This window comes from Caretta caretta, chromosome 5, assembly GCF_965140235.1.
Source record: "Caretta caretta isolate rCarCar2 chromosome 5, rCarCar1.hap1, whole genome shotgun sequence".
Lineage (NCBI taxonomy): Eukaryota > Metazoa > Chordata > Testudines > Cheloniidae > Caretta > Caretta caretta.
Window position 1 is genome coordinate 123,827,492 of NC_134210.1, and position 27,475 is coordinate 123,854,966.

The 27,475-nt window shown below is 44.7% G+C and overlaps 1 protein-coding gene across 4 annotated transcripts in view; it reads right to left on the reverse strand.

The window, feature by feature from the left end:
- The window catches only part of GRIN3A (glutamate ionotropic receptor NMDA type subunit 3A), a 93,950-nt gene extending 84,747 nt beyond the window's left edge, over positions 1-9,203 (reverse strand). For 2 of the 4 annotated variants that reach the window (XM_048851158.2, XM_048851157.2), the window contains exon 1: positions 7,495-8,498. In XM_048851158.2, coding sequence (XP_048707115.2) covers positions 7,495-8,259 — 765 coding nt within the window. In that variant the 5' untranslated portion in view covers positions 8,260-8,498. The other 2 variants (XM_048851162.2, XM_048851161.2) reach the window with 2 other exon arrangements.
- Between the last annotated feature and the right edge of the window lie 18,272 nt (positions 9,204-27,475).

The window sequence follows — 27,475 nt, forward strand, 5'->3', positions numbered from 1 at the left end:
CTATTAACTGCTGCATCCTATAGTGTGATCTTCATATTACAAACGAGATTCCACTTTTAAATCAAAACACTTGTTTACTCTTGAAAATCTGTCTTGTTTTTGAGTCCGTATTAAGATACAAAGCTGTGGGCAGTGACGGCTCTCTCTTCCTTAAATGAGTCAAGAGCCGGCCTTTAGGGAAATGTGAAATGTTTAAAATGTGCTTGTGCAGCGTATTCAGACCCTGTACAATGCATCCTAAATATTTTTCAAGTTGTACAAGCAGCTTTGGAAACGATCATCACAGATGAAAGCTGGTAAGAAACAGCAATAAAAATACATGGGTGAGAAAAGGGAAGGAATGCCCACTTCTGAATGTCCTGACATTTGATTTATCCTGCATCATAATGATCAGACGCTCATGGTAATTTCCCTGTTTACTACTCACTAGCAGTGGCTGATGGTGCACCTGTGAATTCGCCCCCCGCCCCCCCGACTCCCCATCTGCTGACTGCAGCTATTCAGATTCAGGTGACTGAAACCTTTTAGATAAAAGTTAATTAGCCAGCATGCTGCAGATCAAATCTTTCCAGCGCAATGCCAAATGGAAACCTTCCAGGCGGCGGCTGGAAGCGTTCTTCGCTGAGCATCCCCCTCAACATTTCAAAACTGGTAATTCATTTCAAGTGAGAGTCAATGAAGCAAATATAGGGGAACAAATCAAAAAGTTCAGCATCATCTTTCAACCTTGTGGAACGTGCACTTTCACATTTTGCACAGATGTGTATTTACCAATATACTGTGCACATTTATAATTCGATTAATAGATTCCAAGGCCAATGGGATCATTTAATCTGACCTCCTGTAAAATATAGGCCATAGAAATTCACCAAAATAACTCTAGAGCAGATCTTTTAGAAAAACATCCAATCTTGATTTAAAAATGGTCAGTGATGGAGAATCCACCATGACCTTGGTAAGTTGTTCCAATGATTAATTATCCTCTCTGTTAAAATTTGTGTTTTATTTCCTGTCTGAATTTGTCTTGCTTCAACTTCCAGCCATTGGATGTGCTGCACCTTTCTCTGCTAGATTGAAGAGCCCACTATCAAAAATGTGTTCCCTATGTTGCTACTGAAACTGTGATCAAGTCACCACTGAACCTTCTCTTTGTTAAACTAAATAGATAGACTCATATAAGGCTTATAGTGATTGAGCTCCTTGAGTTTTCTAATCTGTTAATCATCGTTGTGGCTCTTCTTTGCAAGCACTTAAGTTTATCAACATCCTTCTTGAACTATGTACACCAGAACTGGAAACAGTATTCGAGCAGCAGTCAAGTCACTGCCATATTACGAGGTAAAACAACAAGAGTCCCCTGTTCATGCATCCAAGGATCACATTAACCCTTTTGGCCAAAGTGTCATACTGGAGGCTCTTGTTCAGCTGACTGTCACCATGAACTCCAAATCTTTTTCAATCACTGCTACCCAGAATAGAGTCCCCCATTGTGTAAGTATGGCCTATGTTCTTTGTTCCTAGATGTATACATTTACATGTAGCCACGTTAAAACGCATACTGTTTATTTACCAAGAGATCCAGATCAATCTGTATCAGCGACCTGTCCTCTTCATTATTTACCACTCCCCCAATTTCTGTGTCATCTGCAAACTTTATCAGTGATAATTTTGTGTTTTCTTCAAGGTCATTGATAAAAATGTTAAATAGCATAGGGACCCCACTAAAAAACACCTGCTTGAGGATTGTTCCCTGTTTACAGTTATGTTTTGAGACCTATCAATTAGCCAGCTTTTTATTCACTTAATATGTGCCATGATAATTTTATGTATGCAGTGTTTTTGTAGCCATGTTGGTTCCACGATATTAGAGAGACTTTTGTTGGTGAGAGACAAACTTTTCAGGTTACACAAAAAGCTCTGTGTAAACTTTAAAGCTTGTCTCTCTCACCAACAGAAGTTAGTCCAAGAAAACGTTAATTTTATGTCATTCTAGGTTTATAATCACAGTGTTGAGCGTAAAGTCAAATGCCTTACAGAAATCTACCTGTATTACATCAAAACTATTATCTTTGTCAATCAACCCTGTAGTCTCAGGAAAAGAAAAAAAAAAAGGATATCAAGTTAGATTGACAGGCTCTATTTTCCATAAACCCATGTTGTTGGACATTAATTATATCATCCTCCTTTAATTATTTATTAATCAAGTCCCATATCCACCTGTCACAGGGGAGCTGGTCTCTGTGGTTAGGCTGAGCCCAGCTCCCCGGGACTGGAGAAGGTGAGCGCAATACAGCCAATTAAAAGAGGGCTGAGATATGCCTGGACCTATAAAGGGCTGCTCATAGGCAACTGGAAGGAAAGGACTGAGGCAAGTGGAGCCCTGGGAGGAAGGATTGAGACCGGCTTAGCCCTGGTCAGCAGAGGCCACACTGGAGTAGGGCTAACGACTGTGGTGGGTCCCTGGAGCAAGTGCTGCGACTTCAAGAGGGGAACAGAGTTGGAGGAGGCAAGGAAGCTGCCAGGAGCTGGAAAGCCAGAGATCCGCAGGAGGGGTGGCCCTGAAGCTGGGGGCCAGGTATTGACTTAACGCTGCATTCTGTTTGCTTGTTAAACTTTGCTATCAATGAATAAACCTTCTTGACTGGGCATAGCAGTGCATGCTTGCAGGAGGGGGATGCAGTGGTGACACCCGCCCCCATTATTTTGCCCAGGATTCATTTTGCCCTGGCCCAGACTGACAGGCCTATAATTACCTGAGTCATCCTATTTACCCTTTTAAAATATTGGTACAACATTAACTGTCTTCTAGCTTTTTGGAACTTCCCCAATGTTCCAAGACTTCTTAAAAATCAAAATTAACAGTCCAGTGAACTCATCAACCAGCTCTTTAAAAACTCTTGGATGTAAATTATCTGGACCTGTTGGTTTAACATGTTTGACTTCAGTAGCTGCCATTTAACATTGTCCCATGGTACTAGTGGAATGGAAAGCATGTTCTCATCATTGTATGATATGAGTGCATTATCTGTTTTTATTCCCCAAATTCAAAACAGAAATATTTACTGAACTTCTGCCTTTTCTGCATTATTATTGATAATTCTGTCTTTTCCATTCAGCAATTAGTAATATGCTATTCACATATACCTACAGAGAGAGACAGATATGAGCATGAGTTGGCCCTTTTGAACAACTAAGCTGTATATATTCAATGGCAAAAGCCACTTGTACTTGGAGATGGGCATGTCTTTTTTAGCAAATAGTTTGACAAAAGAATGAATTTTTTTTGATTGAATGAAACTATTTGTGAATCTGAGTCGAACTGAGTGAATAATTTCAGCAAAATAAAATATGGGAGGAAAAAAATTTAAAAAGCCAGTTTGTTTTGACATTTTTGAAATGAAACATTTTGACTTTTCATTTTGACATATTTATTTAGAAATTTAGCTACAGCACTTGTTGATTCTGAAAAAAGGATTCTCTTCGGTCTGGAGGAACTGAAGTCATAGACTACACACAGGAAATAATGCAATATTTTCCATCCATCATCCAAATCTTCTACTAGGACAAAGCCTATTGACACAGGGAATATGGTGAGTCAAAACACCCCATGTCACAAAACAGGCTGAAATGTCAAATAAATTATTTAAATAGGCTCTTGAATCTGCTAAGCTGTAGGTCGCACTGTGAGGAGGAGGATTTCCAGTTAGATGAGATGTGTAATAATATATAAAATTACACTTGGAATCAATGCATTAAACAAGGAAACCAAAGAGCTAAAACTCTAGAAGGAACAAATATTACCTCCCAAACTGATGCCAATATTGGTTTCCCAGTCTCTAAACAAGGGCTGTCCAATCACCCACTGAAAAAACACTATACAAACAAGGACACCTTTCCATTGGGTGTCCCCTTCTTTATGGACTCAAAGGTAGTAGACAGATGAACTGCAGTTGTAAATACAGTGGACTGTGGAAATTCTACCAGTCCTATAGCGGGCATTGCACATATCCCTATACAAAACGTGCACATTGTAAAAACAAGAATCAGACTGTTTCTGGAGAACACATACATAATGTTGAAGGAAAATGATAGGGATCTAACCCTGAGCATGTGAGGAGGCTTTGGTTCTGAAACGGTAAACACAGGACAGCAAATACACATATTACCGCTTTTAATGGTAGACAATTGCACAACCAAGAGCTTCCACCTAACACAAGAAAGATACAAAACAACATTTTTATGACCAAAATGCCTGTTGTGTCTTCAAAATTCACATTCAGAAGGATTAAAAATTCTCAGGTTGCTGTCCAGACAGGGCCTGATTCTTGGTTACTTTGGCCTTCAACACTACTCTGGAAGCAGAAAGAGACCTTAGCTTAAATGAGAATCAAGCCCCTTAGCCCTAATAGTGTACGTGTAAGAAATATTCCTGAACCAGAATAATTCAGCAGGAATTGGAAGAAAGCAAGACTCAAAAGCCACCCTTTAAAGAGGCTCCTTCATATCTCTCACAGTCTACAACAGGCATGTTTCATATCGTTTTAATACTAAAATGTGTGGAATGGGAGAAAATGAGCATTAAAGCACATGAAATAGTGTCAGCTTTGTGTGGTATTGAGAGATCCTTTATAAACCTAAGTATTTGGATTCAGACAAATTTAGGATGATTATGTAGCTTTAAAACTATCAAATATTGTAACTAGGCAGTACTGCTTTGCCAAAAATGACTTCTGTTTTGGAAACATCGCCTTGATTTTTATATTTGACAGAAGGTTGTCTTCTCCTTATGCCCACTTCCCAAAAATGCCTTCCCCTGCACAAGTGCTCAGACTTACTTGGGACTAGTAGGTCAATATCACTTCTGGAGGTACCACATACCCAATAAGGTCATACCATTTGGCACTCAGTATCCTTTGACACTACAAAACCTTTTCTAATAGTAATTTTACAATTGAACTGCAAATTAAATGTCAAAATTCCATTTGCTGCAGGAGCATCTGCTGTATGCCCAGATTTGCCATTTTAGCAGGGATTCACCACTTAATCTAAAAATGTATCTTTATTTTCCTTTTTGATGCTCCAAAGCCACAATCAGCTGGTTCCCACTGCCCAGTGGTGCCCAGAATATCCCATGCCTTGATATCAGATACTAGAGAAACCTGCTGGAACACAGAACCAGTATATATGTGAATAACCAGCAAGGCATAATGTCTCCTTGTCCCACCCCTCCTGCTATATCCATCGCTGAGTGTCATCTCCATACTGAACTAACTGTGAAGATCATTAGCTGTTTATTATTTTATTGCACTGCATGGTTTGTGAAATTTCTTTTTAATAATAAATCTTGGTAAAACGGAACAGCTAATGCTTCATTTGTAGTTCACCCTTAAAACGTACTTTTCAGTATGAAAATTCGGAAAAGACTGCTACAAAAATACTCAACCACCTCACATGCTTCCAACAACACTGCCTATATCTATACTCTCCCCATACCACTGGCTCAGTCTGGTAGGGTGATTTCATTTTCATCCATTTGCCTGTGAGTCATCTCCCTGGGAAAATTGGTGAGTGGCAATCAGAAATCTTGGGATTGGAAGGGAAACTATCTTGTCTGTGTACATAATCATTCCATGTAATATTGCATAGAAGAATGCTAAGCAAGACTCAATTTCTCGGTGTCTTTGGTCAAGAACTTCTGCCTCCAAATTAATGAATGGCCTGTCAAAACTTCAGTGTGATTTGCACTGGTATTAAAATGAAGGAAATCCTGATCTGTTTGGTCCAATGATAGCTGTAAACTGCTACATTTTGCTGATATTATGATTACTATTTAGGGAGAACTTCATGAAGTAAACTGTGTTCCTTGGTAATAACTAGGTTTAGATTTATTGTCAGTATACACTAGTCATTAGATATTGCATAGAGAATGGAAAGTTGGACAAGAATGGCATGTTTTACTCTATATAGCATTGTGTGTGGCAGGAGATAATTCTAAGATTTCAATCTAAATGACTTCTTCTGATGCTATGAATAGGGTACCACTTTCTTTGTTGTGATATTAGCTTCAGGAATGTAGAATTTGACAAAAGGCCAGATTTTTTCAGCTATTCAGGCATTCAAATATGAGGCACGTGATGAGATTTTTGAAAGCACCGAGGTGCCTAACAACTGTTGGATGAATTCCATGGCATCACAGAGTGCTCTGGGCATGGGCATACTATACATGGTCTCTCCCTTTATCATTCTAATACCAATATTTGTGATTAACCAGTTCAATTTTGGAGCTGCTTCTCCCTTTTCACTCTGATATATTTGATTTTTTAACCCTTTACTCTCCGGCATTGGCTCTTGATGGGAGAAGATTCACTGGAAGATTTACCACACTCCACTTTCCTTTCAGTTAGAGTCTGCTTCCCTACACTCTGTTTGTTAAATGGGCATCCTAGGACAATACAAAGGTCTGCCTTGAGGTGGAAAATAAGGTGTTTTAGAATCTGTGTTCTGCATTTGTCAGTACGTTTTATGGCTACCAACCCACTCCAGGTACATTTGGAATCCGAATATTGAAGCCAGGCAGCCTGAACTAGATACCTAATAAATCTGAGGGCCTTTACTGCATATTTTAGATTGGTACTTTTTTTTTCTCTGATGGAACAGAACACTAGGAAATGTGCTTCAGGAACAAAGTGAAGAGAAAGAGCATTCTGCCCTCCTGCCCGAAGGAAGTCCAGAGTGCGATAAAAATGTTATCCAATCTTAAATTAGGGGTGGCTGCTGCTTCGCCTACAACACGTAGGGCTGTGTGTGTGTGTGTAGAGGAAACAGCCTACTGATGCAGGTTTTGAAATTGTCAGCTATGCATAGTCCCTTCGTGGCAAAAACCCTGTGCCCGAAAAGAGCACAGTGCTGGGAAACGGTCTTTGAAGAAGTTCTCCCTCTGGCTCAGGGGAGCTGCGGAGTGTGTATGGTCTGACCCACAGCAGGGTGTTTATAGAGCAGGTTGCAGCAGCCGTTCGGCCAGCCTCCTCCTCTCTGGCTTGAGCCATCAGGTTAGGGGCTGAATGGCCAAGCGATTGAGCCGGCTCTGGCTAGACACCTATCCTGATGCGCACTGCGGGGGGGGGGGGGGCGCTTCCCCCTGGAGACATGCAGGCACCCACTCCGCGGCTCTTTGGGAGTTCAGGCGTTAGATATGTTTAGTTTGTATGGGGCAGGGCGATCTGCCCTATAAGCCTGGGGGGAGGGATAGCTCAGTGGTTTGAGCATTGGCCTGCTAAACCCAGCGTTGTGAGTTCAACCCTCCAGGGGGCCATTTAGGGATGGGGCAAAAATTGAGGATTGGTCCTGCTTTGAGGTTGGACTAGATGACCTGCTGGGGTCCCTTCCAACCCTGATATTCTATTCACAGTGGGACACCCCTCACTGCCTCTTGCCACTGCCCCCACCCCTAATACACCCCCCTCTGTCTCTCTTTCCCTCCCCTGGGGACCTTACCTGGCTCTTCCGCGGGAATTCCCGGAGCACGATGCTGATGACTGGGATGCGCAGAGCCGAGGAGACGAACTCCAGCTCCAGCATCTCCCCGGCGCTCTGCGGGAAGGCGAGGAGAGCGGAGACCCCCTGCACCACCACGGTGTGGCAGAGGCTCTCCAGGAAGGAGAGCGGGTCGCTGCTCCAGGAGGAGCTGGGGGAAGAGAAAGGCAAGAGAGGTAGATCGCCCAGCCCGGCCTCGATGGCCATCACCACCTCCAGGGACAGGTTGTAGGGCAGCAGCCCGCTCACCCGGTTGAGGTTCTCCACCCCCAGGAGCAGCGCGTCCTTGGGCAGCAGCAGCAGCTCCTGGTCTCCGCTCTCGGTGCCAATCAGGTTCCCGGTGCCCAGCTGCGCCCTGTTCCCGATCCACCGCCTCCAGATCCCGGCGCCCTTCCCGCCGGTAGTCCTGGGAGTTTGGGCTGCCTTGTGCGCACTTTGCCCCCCGTTGCTCCCTTCCTCCTGCGCTCCGGGAGCGGGGTCCGGCGCTCCTCCGAGCGGGGCGTCATTGCGCGCCCCCCAGCTCCAGCCGCGGCTGGTCCGGGAGGTAGCTGCCCAGGGCTGCAGGTGAGCCGCCCCGATCCTCACGGTGTGCCCGATCCGCTTGAGGATCTGGCAGGGCTGCGGGTGGGAGGAGGAGCCGGGCACCCGGGCCAGCACCAGGGCGCAGGGCGGCAGCGGCAGCAGACAGACCCTGCTCAGGAGCCACCACAGACCCAGTCTCCACATCGCGGAAAGCCAGCGGCCGGGGAGCCGGGAGGAGCGGCCGGCCCCTTCCCCCCTCCCAGCTCAGCCGCCGCCTCCTGCGAGCCCTCGCACCGCCCAGCAGCCAAAGCCCGGAGCAGCTTCCCAGCCACGGGGGTGGCGGCCGGCTCCAGTCACTCCAGGCGCCTGGGGGCCCCAGCGCCAGCCATTGGCCCCAGCGGGGGGCAGCCGGGGGGGACCCTCCTTCCCCAGCAGCATCGATCGCTTACCCCCGCCCCGACGCGCCCGGACAGCCCCGTCCGCTCGGCAAAGAGTCAGCGCAGTGAAAGGCGGCCCCCGCCAGGCGCCCTGATCATCGCCCCGCGGTGGCCAGGAGATCCCGCCGGTGGGGGGGCCCCCAGGGAGCCCAGCCCCACATCCCCGCTCGGGGAGGGGCCCAGCCTCAGCCCTTCCTCCAGCTCTTCTGTGCTCGCTTCTCCACACCCCCCCCCCCCGCCTCCCCCAGCCGGGGGGGGCTTGCTCCGAGGCGACAAAGTTGCCGAGCTGCTGGATGACTCCGGTCCGTCGCTTGGCTGCGCTAAACTCCCACCGACAGGCGCTCTCCCAAAGCCGGCGGGCCGCCCCAGCGCCGGACACAGTCCCCTCCGGCGGCGCTGGGGTCCGGAGCGCTCCGCTGGCTGCCCGCAGTCCCTGTGCCCCAGCGCTCCCGGGCAGAGCCCAGAGCCCGGGCGGACAGCTCCCCTCCAGCGCCCTGGGTCCTTATCTCAGCTAGCACGAGGCATAAAACAAGCGTGAAGGGTCCGATAGCTGCAATCTAGACAGCTCTAACCCCATGCTGGGTTTGTAATAGGGGCGCTTTTGCACGTGGCCATGTAGACAGCCAGGTTTCCCCCTCCTAGACTCCGGAGAGCCTGCTTGATACAGCCTTTACTGACACGCGCCGCAGCTCCCTGCATGGATCTTGACAACAGGCCCCAGAGGCAGCGTCTACACACGCGCCAGGATTGGCACACGTCATCCTCTGCAGCTGCACATGAGAGCAATTTCTTACACGCGGGCCACCTGGTATTTTGGGTGCAAGTGGCCAGTTTTGGGGGAGGGATAGCTCAGTGGTTTGAGCGTTGGCCTGCTAAACCCAGGGGTTTGAGTTCAATCCTTGAGGGGACCATTTGGGATGGGGCAAAAACTGGGGGGATTGGTCCTGCTTTGAGCAGAGGGTTGGACTAGATGACCTCCTGAGGTCCCTTCCAACCCTGGTATTCTATGACTATAGCCCTAAGGTTTCTGAGCTGTAAATAGCAGCTAGAGAGATGGAAATCGTTCCCTTCTCAGACTTTTCCTAACTTCTCCAAGACAATTTAGTTGTCAAACAGAAAGAATGACACTCCAACTTTTATCATTGGCCTATAGTATGACCTGCAGCTTTATCTTACTAAAGGCAACAGCATTGTTCCCAGAGGGTAAGGGCAGCAGGACTAGACCCTGAATTTGTACCTTACCAGATTTCTCACCTTTGCACTGCTCACTTCTGGGAATCCAATATTGCTCTAGATGCCCCATTCAGCTACTGCTTCAGATTTAAAAAGGCTTCAACCTGTGGGACCTGCAATCATTGGTTACCAAGCCATCACCCTTGGTTAGAATGACTTGTAGAAGACAACTGTTTTGTACAGAGAAAAAATTCAAAGGGAGCGAGAAAGAAATGGGAGGATGGGGTGGGGGAGAGAGAAAGAAGGGGTGTGTGTGCGTGAGTGTGGTTGTCTCCATTCCTAATGTACAATGGCATATCATAAATTCAAAAGTAGTAAGAGTACCCCAGCATTGGGGGTGAGGGTGTTGTAGGTCATGACTGAGGTGCATTAGCAAAGATAGAAGGAGCAAATGTTCCAGCACCTAGTTGTATTATATCTACCTCCTACAAATGCACTCAATTCACTCTTCCATTTCTTCTTTTTCCTCCATGCTTCTCATGCTTTTAAAATTCATTTCCATTTACTTCCCACTCTTATCCTCTTCCCCATCCTATTTATCCCTGGCTTCCCCCCCCCCCCCTCCATTTTTTTCCTTTGAAGAAGGCACCCCTTTAGATCACAAGGTGCATCTTTGCAGGTTCCTGGCTTCTTTGGTTGGGAGAGATGTTTTGAACATAGAAAAGAACCAATCCAGCCTATAGAAAAATGGACCTTTCCAGAAACACACACACGCACACACACACACACCAATTAGAGTTGGGTGAAGCAGCTGTGATAAAATAAGAATGACTCAAACCTTGGCTCACAATGTCACTTAGCAGGACCCACATCCTTTCCTGAGGTTTGGGAAAGCTTGCTAATTCCCTTTGAAATTAATGTCTTTAAGGTGCCACCAGACTCCACTTTTTCCTTGTGTGTACCTCAGCAATTCCTGGTTTTCAGCTGGGACTTCAAGGAGAAATCTTGCTCTTTGTGAGCAGCATACCTATGTGGCATTTCTCACCCACTTGAAACTAGGATATACTAGAAATCTCATAAGAAAACTAGCATTCATATGATTTCCAGTCCAGTTTCCAGACTAAGATGCTTTATAAAGTTTGTTATAAGCTTTTACACAGGCATCCAGGCTTCTAAACCAAGCTGTTTGACGTTTGTTCATTATTAGTTAGAATCCCAGGTGCAGTGAAACTTGTATAAGAAACTACTCTAGTTATAACTGCAAATTATCATGCAAGGTGTACCACTTTGCTCCAGGTTTATTAGAAACTGTTGTAAGCAATGGCCTTCCACCTGTTCTTTGTGTGCAGATTTCATTATAGTAAAAACCAGAAGTGTTTCAGGAAAATTAAGTAAGATTATTACTGTAAAAGTTACAGTAAGTAGCATAATATGTTTCAGAGTGGTAGCCGTGTCAGTCTATATCAGCAAAAACAACGAGCAGTCCTGGTGGCACCTTAGAGTCTAACAAATTTATTTGGGCATAAGCATAAGCCCAAATAAATTTGTTAGTCTCTAAGGTGCCACAAGGACTCCTCGTTGTTTTAGCATAATATAAGAACTGGATGAAAAAATTATGGTAAACAGTTTATTCTGCTTGTGAATTGTTGATGAGCAAATCACAATTTTCGTTTTTGTTCCTTATTCAAAACAATTCAAAACAATAATTTCTGCAAATAATTCTTGGTCCGGAGCTCATTCATGATTGCAAATAGTCAATATGAAACATTTGAGCTGTTTTGATTGCACACATGGTTCAGATGATATGTTTCTGTGTCCTGATGGGAGAAGTGGAACTTTTAAAGCCAGCATTCCAATTTGAATATTCCTTATTATGAAATCTAGATTTGCTTTCTGCAATATATGTTTATAATTTGCTCTTTCTGCAAATATTCTGCAATATACGTTTATAATTTGCTCTTTCTGCAAATATTCTTGCCAGCAAAGTTCTTTGTAACGGTCTGGATTGAGCAAAGCACTTAAACATGTGCTTAATTTTAAGTGCATGAGTAATCCCATAGACTTCAATGGGACAACTGCTGTGCTTAAAATTAAGCATATGCGTTTCCTGGATCAAAGGCAGAATATCTGTGTGAAGTGATCCTAAAATGGGCCCAGAAACTAAGTGACTTTGTTTAAACAATTTGAATGGTCATGGATATTTTTTTTCTGTATTTGCAAATATTAATGTGGAAAAAGATACAGTTTGTTATGGTAGCTAAGGGAAATGCTGTCTTTAAAAGTGCGTCAACAGTGAGCTAGTTTTCTTACAATGTCACATTCTCATTCCTAAGGTTGACAGTAGGATAAGTTACCAGTCTTGACAAATGCTCGACCTTTTCAACTTTTAACTTAATGACTGGCTGTGTTCCCCCACACATTGGAAGCTACCCGAGGAGTTCATTCACCGAGCACACACATGGCACGGGCACTGTGAAAAACTCCACTCTTGCCATTGCAGTTCTAAGGCATCATATCTGGAATCATGCATTGGACTAAGACCTCGCAGAACCCTGCAAATGGAGAAAAAACAAACAAATCAAGGATCGCATTAAATAGCTACGAATACAGTTCTGCTGCTGTACTTGAGGGATATTAAGGAATGATGATTGGAGTAAGTATTCAACATTGGTAATTGGTTGAGGCCTGAAACCTCAAAGGGATTAAACCTCAAACCATCTCAGCCCACCTGAAAGTAATTAATTGCCTAGCTGGTAGCTAATTAGTGCCTGGGTTTGACAAAAGGCTACTTTCCTCCACCAGACCTCTGATGCTCCTGGAGAGAAGGTGCTCCCGAGGAGCACCAGACCTTCCAAATGGCCACAAGCTGCCCAGTCGGTGAGGTACTGCATGCTGTCAGGTTGCTGGTGGGGGCTGTGCATCAGCCACAAACTGGTAGGAAGTGGTACAAGAAGCTGGACCCTCCAGGGAGAAAGTACTGAAGGAGTTGCTCCACCAAACTGTGGAGCCCATCCAGTGTACTGTTTGTGACCTTGAGGCTGGTGAAAGGAGGAAGTGGCCCAAGGAAACATTAGTGAGTTTGAGGAAGGAGACCTTAGAGGCTTAACATAGGATCTCTGAGCTGGAACCCAGCGAAGGAGGGGGGCCTGGGTTCCCCTACCAGTCCCTGAGGAAGAGAATGTAAAAGCCCGCCCCCCCCCCTTATGCAGGGAGGGGGCCAAGGACTATTGAGCCTGCAGTAGGATTTAAGGCCATGGATAAGATCATTTGACTTCTGTTTTATTGGACTCTGTTACCTGGAAGGGCTGGGATTATAAGCAATCTGGCTGGAAGGCTGAGTCATGAGAAGGGGTGAACCACTGCAGGCTCAGGGCAATCAATTGGGGGCAAAGTAAGAGGCTGCTGCACTGTTTCTGGCCATGAGCACACCAGCTTTGTACTGCCCCTCCCTGCTCCAGGGAGGGGGCACCAGTTTATTCCTCAACATCTGGACCCAAGACCAGGTTGCCCAAGAAGGAGTGTAAGGGAGGTTCTGTGTGGGTGTGTTGCCCAAGTCAAATCCACTCCTATTTAAAAGATACTGGGCAAAATTTTCAAAACACCCCAGTGAGGTGGGAACCCAAGTTCCACTGAAAGTCAGTGGGGTTTAGGCTTAGCCCTTGTCTGTCGGTTTGGCTCCCAAATACAATCTGCTCCCTAAAAAGGGGGAGTGGGGGAAGGAAGTGCTTTTTGAAAAAAGCAGACCTCGTCAGGGGAAAAAAAACTTCATGATTTTCAAACAGTAACTTGTGGTGGTGGTTTTTGTTTAACTTTACAGCGCAGGACTGGTGAGCAGAATAGCAGGCCAGGGAGGGTATTTTCAAAGGGCTGTAGTATGAGGAGGGGATCTGGAGACAGGGGGATCAGGTTTCAGGAGGGGCCTAGTTTGGTGTGACAGAGTGCAAGCTGGGCCATACATCTACGAAACACTGCCTTCTGGGCACGCTTAATAATCTTTCCTACAATTCAGCCTCTTTGCTGCATCTATTGCAAATTTGAAATGGGGTTAAGGGAGTTAGGTTCCCAGCTTTGCAGTTGCATGTCTAAATCCATTAAGTCTCTGAAAATCCCAGATTTTTTTTTTAAAAGCCTAATCATTGGGTGTATGCAACACCGTCAGTGAAACAATTGGGCTCAGTCCTGCTTTTGCACTTCCATGGGTTCAGGATCAGACGCCTTTAAATTTGTTTTGCCTGGCAAGTATCAGAGGGGTAGCAGTGTTAGTCTGTGTCCACAAAAACAAGAAGAACTGAAGAAGTGAGTTTTTTACCCATGAAAGCTTATGCCCAAATAAATCTGTTAGTCTTTAAGGTGCCACCGGATTCCTCATCGTTTGTCTGGCAAGTTTCCTTAACCAAGAAGAAGCTGGGGGATACCTTGGGGGACACCCTGTTCCTATGGGGCAGCAGACCAAAACACTGACACATGGGAAGAAGTATGGTTGAGGCTGGTGTTAACACAAGGTTATATATTTTTTTGTAGGCAACGGAGCAGAATGTGACATTTATTCATGGGAACCTTTAAATAACACTGTGCTGGAGGCACTGGTGAGATGGTGGACTATAGGAAACAATGCTTGAAATTGACAGGTGTGTGATAAATGGACTTCACTTTTTAGGTTGGTTCTGGTGTACAAGGAAGAATTTAAACATCTGTTCAGGGAAAACAACTCCAGGGGCATGAAGCCTGTTTTAAAGACCAGCTGCCTAAAACAACCTCTTTAAGGAATCACCAAGCATTAAATTACCTGTGTTAAGCAAACACTCAATGCGGGAAGAGGAAGCGTGGATAAGATGCTAGCTTGGGATGTCAGAGTCCTGGCTTCAATTCCCAGTTCTGCCACAGCTTCCCTTTGTCACTTCGCTCTCTGTGTCTCTCAGTTCCCCCTCTGTAAAATGGGGATGCAGCACCCCTATGAGTAGAGATACACTAAAGATTGTGAGAAGCTGAGATACTACAGTAAGGGGGCCATATAAGTACTCTGAGATCAAACCTCACTTTCAACACTGCCAGAGAGTCCTAGCCCCATTCTTTACTATATACACGTGTATACAGAGGAAGGATCCAGTCCTGCAGTGGGCCTACTCACCTTAGTTAAGTTAGTCACGTGGTTTGGGTCTGTGCACACTTTGTATAGCTCTGCGTATTGCTCTAAGGCCAGGTCCACACCTAAAAGTTAGGTTGACCCAGCTACATTGCCATGTATTTACGCCAATGCAGCATCCGTGTAGACCCTGCGTTGACTCCTGCTGGCTTCCAGTAGCCGTCCCACAATGCCCTGCACTGACAGTTCAATCAGCACAAAGGCTCCTGGGGAGGACATGCACTGTCAACACGAAGAGCAAACTGTAGACATGCACAAGCACTGTAAATGTAGGTCAGTGTAAGTTAGGCCAACTTAATTTTATCACATAGACAGGCCCTCAGTAACAAACAGTTAGACTAGACCCGTGCTACTCGAAGTGGTGGTCTGTGGACCGGTGCCGGTCTGTAAGCCATCGGCTGCCGGTCTGCGCGCACGTTGGAAAAAAAATTGCCGGTCCCCCACATCCGATAGCTTGAGAAGCACTGGGCTAGACTGTTTAAAATGTGTTATTTGACACAACTAAGAAAAAAAAAAAAGGGCTGAGCTGAAACCAGATGAGGAGGGCAGACTTTCAGGGAAAATCAGACCAGTCTAACTCATTAACTGCTGGAATCTGGCTCCAGATTTGATTTCAATCGACTGTGAGTGACCTCTCACTTCGGAGCTAGGAGGGGGATGGTGGTTAAGACAGGATTGCCACTTATTTCTTCCCCTCCCCCTCCTCCAGAAGGAAACACATTAAATAAGCCCAGCAGGGTATGTGATGTCCACTGAGGGGGAACCAAGCCCACTGTGTCAATGATTGTATTTGAAGCCCATCTTGCAGAAGCCACAGTCAGTGGAGTCTAGCAGAGCACACAGGCTCAAACTGTGAACATCTATGCAAGCTGGACTGGTTGGAGCTTGTTTTGGAGGTGTAGCGCGCACACACATATATATATATATATTTTACACATGACTCATGCTGAGTCCAGTGTGACCACGCCTCTGCGTTTGCAGGGCTGGAGCCAAACAGAGAGTGTCTAGTTCACAGAGCCAGGGGAATTCTTCAGTATTTTCCCCATAATTATTCACTCAAGCTGTCATAAATATAAAGGGAAGGGTAAACTCCTTTAAAATCCCTCCTGGCCAGAGCAAAAATCCTCTCACCTGTAAAGGGTTAAGAAGTTAAAGGTAACCTCGCTGGCACCTGACCTAAATGACCAATGAGGAGACAAGATACTTTCAAAAGCTGGGAGGAGGGAGAAAAGCAAAGGGTCTGTGTCTGTCTGTATGCTGCTTTTGCCGGGGATAGAACAGGAATGGAGTCTTAGAACTTTTAGTAAGTAATCTAGCTAGGTATGTGTTAGATTATGATTTCTTTAAATGGCTGAGAAAGGAACTGTGCTGAATAGAATGACTATTCCTGGCTGTGTGTCTTTTTTGTAACTTAAGGTTTTGCCTAGAGGGATTCTCTATGTTTTGAATCTAATTACCCTGTAAGGTATCTACCATCCTGATTTTACAGAGGGGATTTCTTTACTTCTATTAAAAGTCTTCTTGTAAGAAAACTGAATGCTTTTTCATTGTTCTCAGATCCAAGGGTTTGGGTCTGTGGTCACCTATGCAAATTGGTGAGGATTTTTACCAAACCTTTCCTAGGAAGTGGGGTGCAAGCGTTGGGAGGATTTTGGGGGGAAAGATGTGTCCAAACTACGTTTCCCAGTAAACCCAGTTAGAGTTTGGTGGTGGCAGTGGAGATCCAGGGACAAAGGATAAAATTAATTTGTATCTTGGGGAAGTTTTAACCTAAACTGGTGAAAGTAAGCTTTGGAGGTTTTCATGCAGGTCCCCACATCTGTACCCTAGAGTTCAGAGTGGGGGAGGAACCTTGACACAAGCAAAAACTGAAATCTTTTGGGCTCTATTTAAGCCTTATTTGTATTTGTTTTTGTGAATATTCTAACACAGGCTTTTCTGGGAGGAAGGTGCACATAGTATGCAAATAGCAGAGTGTATTAATGAAAAGTGATTTTTCAGGAGTGTCCCTATGAAAACAGGAACAATGCCAGCAGACGAAGGTGTCCAGTGAAAACTACTCAACACGGCTCTACGTTTGACTTTTGGATGCTGTGTGCTCACAACAAACTGCCTCTGAGCAAGCTACAGACCAAGAGTTATTTACAGAATTTATCTGACTCCTAATTTTGAGGCCACCCAATGCAATTTTTTTTCTGGTGTGAACCGACTGCAGAACAGAAAAAGAAACTAAATTTCTGAATTTTGCTAGATTCTTCCTGAATTCTAATCCCCCCCCCCCCCGCCACCCTGGTATTAGATTGTGCAACCTTACTCATCTTGGCAAGCACTTACTCATGTGAGTCAGTGGGACTAGTCATGTGAATCAGACCTTGTCCAGATGAAAAAGTTGCACCTCTTAATGTAAATCAGTTTTTGAAACTAATTTAGCTAAGCCAATGCAAACCCCTGTGGGAACAACCGTTTTTTTACGGTGGCTTATTTGGTTTTGTGTGAACCAATACCGAACTGACTTATAATTCAGATTTATTTCAGTTTTGTGAGCATGCATGCAGATGTGTGCATCAGTTTAACTAAACAGCTGTGAAATCACACCTTTAATTACACTGGAGCAGCTTTCTTGAGTGGACCGGCTCTAGGTGCTCATCAACGCGAGAGATGGCTGCACACTGTGTATTCTAGAGCCAATTAAATATGTAATAGGGCTTGTATAGGGCAGATATTGATACTACGAGTTGGGATCATCGAAGGGGCCTTGGGAGTTAGGTTTCCAAATCCTGTTGGTTTTCACAGGGAGTTGGGCCCTTTCAATATCCACTCATAAGTCAGAGGTGATGTGTGTGTGGGGGGGTGTCATATACCGCTCCCTGATTTCTTCCTTCCATTTAGCACAGAGGTTTTCAAACTGTGGGGTGCACCTCCTAGACCCGTCACTTCCTGCCAGGACCCACCAGAATGGAAGCTGGTGGGAGCTGCTCGGGCCCCTGGCTGTCCATGCTGTGGGAACTGGGGTACTGGCTGGCTGCCCGGCAGCCCTTCCTGTGCAACTCCCCTAACTGAACCACCTCTGCTTGGCCAGAAGCTCCTAGGAAGGGTGGGAAGTACCACTCCGAGCTGCACCCTGACATGCTCTTGCCTTTACCCTGAAGGAGCGCGGCCCTCCTGGAGCTGGCCCCTGCCTGTGGAGCCTGGCTGCCAGGAGATGAACCCCGAGGTGCTCGCTCGCTGCTACCCTGGTGCTCCTGGCTGTGTTGCTGCTCTTCAGGCCAGAGGCGATGCGTTAGATGGTCACGTGCCCCCACCCGAACCTTTAAATGGTGAACCTCCCCACTATCAAGAGTTGCACGTCATCTCTGCCATAACTTATTGCTTTGTGTGAGGAATAAGTCCCAGTTCTTAAGCACAGTGGAAGCGGGGGCGGGGGGGGGTCGCTTTCAATAGGCTTATACAGTGACAGTAAACACAGGGGAGTAGTCAGGCAGATCCTCAGCTGCTGTCAGTTGTCATAGCTCCACTGACTTCAAAGGAGCTGTGACAATCGATGGCAGCTGAGGATCTGCCCCATGTAATTGAAATTGGAGAAGCACTAAATTGAGTGTCATGCTGTGAGTTACATAATTAGATGTGTAGACAGGGAGATCTGTTGGTACCGTTGACGAGGAAGCAAAATACAGCTAAGAATCCTGCAGAGTAATGATAGAAAATGAACTACCATTTGTAACAAAAAGTTGACAAATACACTCCTGTAGACACAGAGCCATGGTGAATAATAAAACATACAGGTGAAAAATGTGTACAATTAGTGAGCAAACTGGAGTCTGAATGAGTTAACGGTGCTTTAAATACCAATTTTTTGTGTGTGGTGAAGGGTAGCGGTATAATTAATCATTGCTTGTACGTGAATTGGGTGTTCATATCATCTCACAGTCAATCTCAGGAATTCCTACAGAGAATGAGATCCTTTCTAGAGCGGTTTGAACCATTCTGTTAGAGTTCAGTAGTGAACTGTAGCCTTACTATAGGCTTTCATAAGAGTGAATACAATAAAATTATACAAAGTAATGAATGGTATACTTGGAGTAGATTGGGCACCTTCTCATGAGACATGACCAAGGGACCATTCAGTGAATTGAAAGGCAGCAAATACTTTTTTCATTAGCCTGTAGAACTCATTGCCACAAGATATCACTGAGAACACGATCTTAACAAGACTTTAAAAAGGAACTGGATATTTACATGGATAATGGGTGAAATCCTGGCCTTACTGTAGTGAATGGCAAAACTTCCAGTGACTTTATTTGGGGCCATCATGAATAGCCTGAGTTATAATTGTAAAGAGTTAAAAATACCAAGAGTTGTGGCAGGGATATAAGCCTTCCTACTGCAGGGCGAAGACAACCTCTAACGGTGGGGGTTAAAAGGAATCTTTGCTTGCCAACAGGTTATTCGGTAATGCTTCCTGCTTCCTTATACCTTCCTTTGAAGCAGCTGATGCAGGCCACTGTCAGAGATGGGGTATTGGACTAGATGGATCATTGGTCTGACCCAGTCTGACAATTCCTAATGCTCAGACAACCTAAAGAAGAATGTGTTACAATTCTGTAAGTTCTTAGAGTAATTTTTATAGAACTTTGTTACATTTCTAACCCTTTTGGCTTCATCCTTATTAAATTTAGTGTCATTTTTCCATACGGGAAGATACCAATGAGAAAACATGACTAGTCACACTGACACATACATTTCCATGTGCTTCAGACAGAAGCAGCAGATTATCATTTTATCCTGTACCGCTGAGGTCTCCTTTTAGATTCACATGATTTCTTCTTTGATCTAGATCAAAGGCTTTGGACTTCAATGATGAAAGTAAGGTCAGTGTTAAAGTAAAAAGTTTGAAAAGTTTAGTAAGTTTATAGGGTCAGGGAACATACCAGTCTAGGTCCATTGAGATTCTGACACATTCAGGAGAATCTTGTTGGATAAGAACAAGTTTCTTTGGCACTCAGATACTTTTATCTATGAAAGATTAGTCTTCACATTGTTTTCCAAATACTTCATCAACTTGCTTCAATTGAGCACATGAGCCCCTTGTCCCCACCGACTCTGTTCCTTGCTCTTCTTGTGCTGGCTTCTTCAGTGTGCATATCTTCACTGCTTGTGCGAAAATCTCCCACAGCTTCTGCTATTTCGAATAGCTTTCCTGTATCCCGCTGCCTCATTAAATCCCCGTCCATAGTTACAACTCAGCTGGAAATTCAGGTTTTCTCTTTTGCCTGCAACCCTTAACTTCTCTTTCCTCCTTCAGCTACTTATTATTTAAGATCTTGATCCTGAAAACACTTATGCACATGCTTACTTTTAAGCATGTGAGTAGTCCCATTGAAGCCAATGGAGTGGCTTGTCTGCGTAAAGTTAAGCAAATGCCTAAGCATTAGAAGCAGCCTAGCTTTGCAACTACAGTATATGATCTAACTAATGTTTCTGGGTATTTTTTTTTATGAAGGATCCCATACAAAATAAAGTTGTTTTGTATTAATATGTGGTGTTTAAAAATGCAAGACACATGAATGTGATTATTCCTAAGCCTGTCAACTTTCAAAATTGCACAGGATCTGGTTTATCACTTATTTATGAACCTTAATATTTCAAAGCAGTTATATGCTTGCCTAAGCATTTCGCCCCTTTGGAAGATGGTGTCTGAGTCTGCCTTAAAAATCCTCCCATTCTTCCTTTTCCCCCACATGACTCTCTGCTGCTCCTCTCTTGCTTAATAGTCCCCAAATCATTGCAAGCTTTCCTCCAACAGAAGAGGGTTGCCTTTGGCTCCCCCTGGAGCACATGAATGCTACTCCATGGATTCACCAGAGGGGCCATTAGAATGCTCTCAGGTGTTCCTTTTTTAAAGGGGCTGAGGGTAGTCCTTACATAGTGAATTTCAGCCCTTGTCAGATCAGACATAAGGAACTGAATTGAGTCTCTGCATAACAGTTCTGATACCATCTCCAGCACGGTTCTTTCCTAGCTGCCTATTTTTACAAATACTTTAATGCGTCAGTGCAAGGATACTGTATACCACGAGAGAGAGAGATGTATGCAGACTGTTAGTGTTGTCAAGCACATTTATCACCCCGATCAGACCCGCACTATCTCTTGTAGGAAGTTTGGTTTATGTGCACAATGTTTTAGTGACAATAAAATCACTAAAAATTGCATCGATCTACATACAGCACTTATTCCACACCCCCAGGGTTTGTCATAAAAGCTATGAAGTTCCAATTTAGAGATTGCAATCAACATTACTAATCCTGGATAACTGAACATAAGGTACTTAAATCCATCTTCTATATGAAAGTGTTGATTCTTACATCTGCTGAGCACTCATAACTTCCACTGAAATGAATGGAACTTCCCTAAAAATGATTTCTTTTCTATTTAGGAGTCGAAACAGGGGCTTAGGAACCCAACTTCAGAGGATTTGAACACTTTGGCCCACAATTCTGCGGTTTCATAATGGCTTCAAATTCTCAAACATCACATGCTTCTAAGATTTGTTGATGCAAGAATGGTGCAATATTTTCCAGTTCACATTGTCTACTTTCCAGTTTTATTTCTTCCACTTTATAAGAGGAGCTTCCATTCATGGAAGGATTGTTAGTGGTTCTATTACAAACTTTTTTTATGTATGCAACTTTTTATGTTACAAGCCTTCAACTTTTGTCTTTTCAAGGTGACCTGCAAGTCTTTTTATTGAAGTCTTTCAGCCGTAGCAATAGTGGTTGACTGCTCTCAGTAGCTAAGCTACCCGCGATATTCTACACAGCATTTTGTAGCAATGCTCAAGCTGGGGTGGTGACAGAAATAGCTGATCATGTAATAACTTATCGTTGAAAGAAAAGAGATGGGGACAAGAATGAGGGGAAAGTTGGTACATATCATGAGATCTTGGGCAACACAGAATCATCATCTTTCCCCTCCCGCCTCCTCCCTTTGAGATCTGCTTTAAAACGGAGTTAATTTAGCTGAGCAGAGCTGTGATACTTCTGAAAGTGTGGGACAATGATTCTAAGTTTCCTTCGGTAGACCGTCTTTCTGAGACATGTGTTTGACAGAGGATATCTTGATTTTATCCCTAACTCTATGGATGCAAATAGTCTGAGTGCTCGACTCATTTCTAACCACAAATAGAGCTGGTTCCAAATATCCCTGGTTGCAAATAGCCTAACTGAGAAACTTTGGAACTGGATCCAGAACTGCATACCCCAGGCCCAATTCTGAAAATAAACTCTACCCCACCTCTGTATGGTGTGAGCAATAATCTCATTTTTATCGATGCAGCTGTCAAACTGTGGATGAAGAGTTTCTCAAATGAAAGTGGCAGATATTATTAGTAACCTGTGAAGAAGATGCTTTTATTGAGGTCCTGTCAAAGGATTACTGTTACTGGGGAAGTGCTTCTTTGACAACTCCCACCTCAGCTAGGCTTGGAACTAGAAAGACTTAAGCTACTTTCCCAGACTGGAAACTTAGATAAGTTTGCCTTTATTTGTGTGGTGGGATTTTATCTGTTATTCATATACAGTAGGCTTTTTGTTTAAACATTTGTATAGTGCCTAACACAATGGGGCCCTGGCTTCTAGGCATCACTGTGAGAAGAGCAAAAGTCCCATGAGAAACAATTTACCTGGTTATCCCCTGAAACCCTGATTCAGCAAGCTCCTTAACCATGCACATGGGTAGGTCCACTGACTTCAATACAATTGCTCACATGCTTAAAGTTATGCATGTATTTCAGTACCTGGTTGAACTGGGGCCCGAGAGAGGAATGACCCAGTGGCCTGAGCACATGGGTTTGAGAATTAGGGAATCTGGGTTTCTAATCCAAGTTCTGTCATTGTGTAACCTCGGAGACGGCACTTTAACCTCTGAGTGCCTTAATTGTCCCCATCTGTGAAGTGGAGGTAATACCGTCTTCACGGAAGAGTTGTGAAAATTAATGTTTGTAAAGTTCTTCAACAAATGGAGTTGTGTGCCTGCATGTGAGCGTGCAAAATCACTGCAGGTGCATGGGTGAGGTATTGCATGGGAAACCAGCATGGACTCTGAGTAAAATCACAGTAAGGGCCTGCCCAAATGTAGGTGTGTAATTCTGCACATACAGGTGGACCTCCCTCTAATATTTCATCCTGTACGTCCCAAGAATATTATCGTTGTTACATAATGGCTGTTAAGCTTTTAGGGATGACATCTAATGCCCCCATTCATGTACAAATTAATCAATGGTGTGAGGCTGAAGTGAGACCGAGGTGGCTGTGATTGAATCAGGTCAGAGCAGAAATTCTTCTTCAGCAGCAGCAGTAATTTGTGTCTCTTACAGCAGGGATTTCTTGAAGCATCCAGGATTTTCCATTGACTTGGAGCAAAATTTGGAGATGACAAATTACAGCTCATATAAATCAGTGTATGGAAGCATAAACTGGTGTAATTTTTGCATGAACGACAGGGGCAGACTAATTGGGTCACTGCCCAGAATGTTCTGCTAGAAACAGGCCACAGCAGACGTACCTCCTAGCTAGCTCAGGCGTACATCCTCCCTCTTCCCATCAGCACCCCTAGTACAAGGCAGGCAATTACTGATCCTGCACACAGGCTGGTGATAGTGCTGGGATCTGGGTGCAAATGGGTGGTGCTTGGATCTTGGGAATAAAACACGGTATCTTTCTGATCATTCATGCAGGACCAGAGCTTAGAGGAGTCTACTGGGCCTAGCAGCATTTTAGACCCATAGTAAGAAAATTCCCAGGGGGACAAAAATGGTTCACATGTAGGTAAAGTTAGATAGCTGTTGATTTCATGGGATGGTGAGTCCCATTGTAACTGAGAGCAGAATTTTGTCTCTTTGCTCTGTCTGACTGTTGTTGGTTTATCGATCATTCCTGGTATTAGTTTGGCCATGAGACTTGATAGTTACAATTCCCTTTCCGCAGAGCATCCAGAAGCACTTCTCCATCCCCTATAGCTTGTTCAGAATGCACACTGACTAACTCGCAAGAACAATAGTAAACCTGTTATGCCTACGCTGGGGTGGGGGGTGGGGGGAGGCTCCCTGTGAAAGCAAAACTTCCATTGACTTAAATGGGAGCAGAGTGAGGCCAACCCTGAGCACTTTGGAAAATACATACATACCATTCAGTGACTCTAGAATCTACAGCTGTTTCAGGTCTATATTCACGACCTATGTGAGAAGTGTTTGTCCTTCCCATCTTTCAGGATTCTCATCATCATGCCTTAGTTGACTGTGTCTGTGCTATGGTGGGGTCATAAAATGTTGAACTCATTCTCCATCTACTCACTTGTGTTACAATTCTACTTGTAAGGCTTTTCTTTTTCTAGGATGCTGTTCTGAATGTCCACTCTTGGGTTCATGTTTATATTGATTTTCATTTCCCTTGTGTTTTCAGGTTAGGACCTCTCTAATTTCCTGTTTTAATTAATACCGGTAATGAAGGTGAGTGTAGCATTGTGTTTTAATTGCACTAGGACTTAGAATGTAAGCAACTACAAATTCAGAGTTTTCCATCCTTCCTGGTAGGCTCTCCCTTCAAGTTCTGACTCAAGCAAAACTCTTTTTGTCTTCACTTGAGTCAGGATTGAAGCATCAGGGCCCAGGAATGGAAATGCTCAGATCTAAAATGCTCTGGGGATACTTTTGTAAGAGACCAGTCTACACTCATTTTATTTATGGGATGCATGTAAAATAGACCCTTTTTTAAAATTCCTATCTATCCTAAATTGAATGGAAATGCATTGGATTTCTCAATGGCCACTCTCATGTACAATCCAGTCCCTTTCATTAAACTGACGAAGAATAATCTAGATTACCTTGAATATACATAGCCGCATCTGTTTCTCTGAATGCTCATAACTCACCAGTTTGCTCCTCATTTTTTACCTTGTCTTGTAGTTTGAAAGCCCTTTTAAATAATGCTGCTAGGCAATGATTATGGGCTTGTGTACACAAATATTTAGTGCACGGCAAGCTGGGGTGCAACTATCCACCATGCTGCACTCCAAGTGTTCATATGGACCCTGCTGATGCTCACTCACAGTTTCCCTTGCTTTGAAATAGAAGTCGCGGGTTTTTTCCTCAGCTTATGATGGGTGTAAGAAGGTGTAAGAAAGAGGTGGAGGTATAAGAAAGAGTCCTTAATTTCAGCCAGTCATTTCAAGTCAGTGTGGGAAGTGCCTGGCTCAGAGGTTATTATTGCTTTGTTTGTTTTCATATTTATTTTGATTAATAAAATAGGGCCCCATCCTTCTGAATGAAGGGATTTGGACACAATTTAATAGAGAAAACATAAGACTCAATTTTTCAAAGGATTCACTAGTGCTTCCATTTGTGGGCACCCAACTTCAGATGCCGAAAAGGGGGCTGATTGTCAGAGGGCAGGTATGAGCACTGCCTGAAAGCCAGGTCCCTTTAAGGTGGTTCATGTTGGGAACCCTGAAAATGAGGCATCCCAAGTCACTAGTCACTGTGGAAAAATTGGGCCATCCTGTACAAATTTTGGATCTATCCATAACAATAGCTAGAAGGAGATTTCCTGAAGTAACCCATCCTCTGTTCCCCCACCAACCCTCTTGAGGTCACCTGTGAAAAGCTACTGGCCTTACTCTGGACCCCGAAGGCGAGCAAACATGGTCTCTGTGGAGAAAATTCCATAGCTGGCAGCCCTTCAGTGGGAACACCCTGCGAGCAGCTCCCAGGCAAGAAAAATAATGACCCCAGTGAAGTGCTGAAAGCTTGTCAGTTGTATTAAATGTTGCCATGGCTAGGGTATTCATTTCCAGCACTGGTCTTTCGCTAGCAGTTAAACCAGACTAGAGGATAGATTCACCTGGAATCTAGAATAATTCCATTGACTTCAATGGAAGCAGCCCTGGACCCTCAGCCTCTGCATGGCAATGCTGCAGAACCCTAGTAGATGGTAGCATTACAGAGATGCCTCAGCAAGCGTTTTCTCCGGTGCCAAGTGAGTGCAAAACACTACCATCCTGGTTTTGCATCTGTCAATGTGCTGCATTATTCCTCGGAGTATAAACATCCTAAAAGGGGAACTTCACCTTTCAAAACAAGCTCAAGTCCCCCATAAGAACAGGCTGACTCAGCGGTCCAATGGTAGGTTTTCATAGAATCATAGGATATTAGGGTTGGAAGAGATCTCAGGAGGTCATCTAGTCCAACCCCCTGTTCAAAGCAGGACCAATACCAACTAAATCACTTTGTCCTGTCATCTGCCACCACTGAAATCATCTTAGCTTCATCCTCTTTGGAACCCCCCTTCAGGTAGTTGAAGGCTGCTATCAAATCCCCCCTCATTCTTCTCTTCTACAGACTAAATAAGCCAAGTTCCCTCAGCCTCTCCTCATAAGTCATGTGCCCCAGCCCCCTAATAATTTTTGTTGCCCTCTGCTGGACTCTTTCCAATTTGTCCACATCCTTTCTATAGCGGGGGGCCCAAAACTGGACACAATACTCCAGATGTGGCCTCACCAGTGCTAAATAGAGGAGAATAATCACTTCCCTTGATCTGCTGGCAATGCTCCTACTATTGCAGCCCAATATGCCATTAGCCTTCTTGGCAACAAGGGCACACTGCTGACTCATATCCAGCTTGTCATCCACTGTAATCCCCAGGTCCTTTTCTGCAGAACTGCTGCCGAGCCAGTTGGTCCCCAGCCTGTAGCGGTGCACAGGAGTCCTCCATCCTAAGTGCAGGACTCTGCACTTGTCCTTGTTGAACCTCATCAGATTTATTTTGGCCCGATCCTCCAATTTGTCTAAGTGACTCTGGACCCTATCCCTACCCTCCAGCATATCTACCTCTCCCCCAGCTTAGTGTCATCTGCAAACTTGCTGAGGGTGCAATCCACACCATCCTCCAGATCATTAATAAAGATGTTGAACAAAACTGGCCCCGGGACTGACCCTTGGGGCATTCCACTTGATACCAGCTGCCAACTAGAAATCGAGCCTCTGATCACTACCCGTTGAGCCCGATAATCTAGTCAGCTTTCTATCCACCTTATAGTCCATTCATCAAATCCATACTTTTTTAACTTGCTGGCAAGAATATGGATACCCTGAAGAGACTTGAGTATATAAAGGGTTATCTAGGGGGTCCCCTGCTACCAGAGTAGTAGTTTGGGTGAGAAGGGAGTGAAAGAGGGAAGGAGGAAGAGTGGCACTCATGTAAATGGTAACAAACTTGTTCACCAAGGATTTCATTGTCCCCTTCACCAAACTTCAGTCAGGCTCCTACTGCATAGAGGTTGGTGGTCTCTTAGGGCCCAGTTCTCTGTTGCCCTGCTCTTTGTGTAGCTGTTAACGAGACTGCAACATGCTACTAAATCAGGATAGCAGTGGTTTGCTTTCACTTTGCTCTGGTGCAAATGTGCAAGACACAGGGCGATGGGAAATCTGCCCCTCAGATTTTGTGCCTGTGGAGTTTCTTTGCATTCTTCCCTTGGGAGGGGCCGGGCTTGATGCTTTCCAGCCTCCTCAGCACGAGCAGGGCTTTGGCTCCCCACACCAGCAGGTTCCTGGGGATTTGTGGGGAAAGGCTCAGTCTCTACAGTGGCTCCCAGCCCCCTCTAGCCTGTTATCAGCTCT